This window comes from Bradysia coprophila, unplaced genomic scaffold (assembly GCF_014529535.1).
Source record: "Bradysia coprophila strain Holo2 unplaced genomic scaffold, BU_Bcop_v1 contig_350, whole genome shotgun sequence".
Classification (NCBI taxonomy): domain Eukaryota; kingdom Metazoa; phylum Arthropoda; class Insecta; order Diptera; family Sciaridae; genus Bradysia; species Bradysia coprophila.
The window spans coordinates 8,519,702-8,520,956 of NW_023503608.1; the positions used below are offsets into that span (position 1 = coordinate 8,519,702).

Genomic DNA, 1,255 nt, shown 5'->3' on the forward strand with positions numbered 1-1,255 from the left:
TTTAACGAAAAAAAATGAATTTATTTGGCGGTTTATACCAATAATAACAACGATAACGGTTTTAAGATGGCTTACGATGGCTAGCATGCATACGATAAATAACTTAATTCAACAAATTGCACAACAACTATCAACAATCTTCAACAATAAATTGAACTACAAAAACGAATTTACCCTCAACGCTCAACGTTTTGAATCACGAAAAAAAATCCAAAAATGTAAACTACAAAAAAGAGAACTGCCCAAACGGACAATTCTCCACTACACATTCAACAAACCGCGAAAATATTTTTCAAATTCGCTTGATGACGAAATCGTTTGTGTCGCCGATTTTCTCCAGTCGGAAATTATTTCGGTTGGCTACTGGCTAGCTCCAGAATGGACGAAAATACTAGAGCTGGCGTTCTTGTTTCACCATCGGCTTCCAATTGTCTATACACCTCTCCGAATGTTGGCTCACCACCGGCTGCCTCCAGTGCACAGATTATTTCCAGGCATTGTCTGGTGATCGCTTTTACGTTGACGCTCGGTCGTGTGATCTCATTATAGGAAAGGATGAGACTGATTAGCCCAGTTGACTAGTCGAATGTAACTAACGGAAAGCGTTTTTTAATCCAAGTATAATCAACGGATTCATAGCGAATCTACTACTTCAACGACTTTATCAGATTTCCTGTACAAAAAACACTTGTCAGACATTAGAAACTATTTTGGCACTTACCGGAAACGGTGTTTGAGGCATCGGTGGCACAATAGCATAGACGTGATCCAAATTCGGTGGTGCCCCCTCAATAGACATCTCGACATCAGTGTCAACTGAAATGTTTGCTGGAGTCACAACGACTGGATCCATGTCGACTTCCATGCCTTCATCCACATCATCAGCTTGAATGTAACACCAATTTTGGGCATCGTTTGCTCTGAATTGTTCACTGGTGCCGGATTGACATCTATATCGAAATGTAAATCCATATCCACATCGTTGCCTTCCAGATCCGGCTGGTTCAATGTAGCAGTGGAGAGTGGAACACCAATCGTAGGCATCGTTAACTCCAAATTGTTCGGCGATGCTGGATCGAAATTGCTCAATGGCACATGATCATCACATACATCCACAGGCTGATTATTGTGTTCCACATCCGGATGGTTAAATGTAGCGGTGGTGAGTGGGACATTTATATCCAGATCCACACGCTGGTGGATGATTTGCAAATCCGGCCGGTTTAATGTGACGATAGTGAATGATTCGAAGTAA

General features: G+C 41.6%; 1 protein-coding gene across 1 annotated transcript; it reads right to left on the reverse strand.

Annotated features, from left to right (window-relative positions):
- On the reverse strand, window positions 1-1,255 carry LOC119080810. The gene is made up of 2 exons (XM_037189382.1): window positions 722-1,255; window positions 1-539 (listed from the first exon to the last, which is right to left on the reverse strand). Exons 1-2 carry the CDS (start codon window positions 863-865, stop codon window positions 348-350), a joined length of 336 nt encoding a protein of 111 aa, XP_037045277.1. The 5' UTR covers window positions 866-1,255; the 3' UTR covers window positions 1-347.

Excerpts from the sequence above, each read along its gene's own strand:
- LOC119080810 (XM_037189382.1), bottom strand. The coding sequence starts at position 865 with ATGGAAGTCGACATGGATCCAGTCGTTGTGACTCCAGCAAACATTTCA. Across the intron at positions 540-721 it reads TGCCTCAAACACCGTTTCCG|ATCACACGACCGAGCGTCAA; the intron begins GTAAGTGCCAAA and ends TCCTATAATGAG.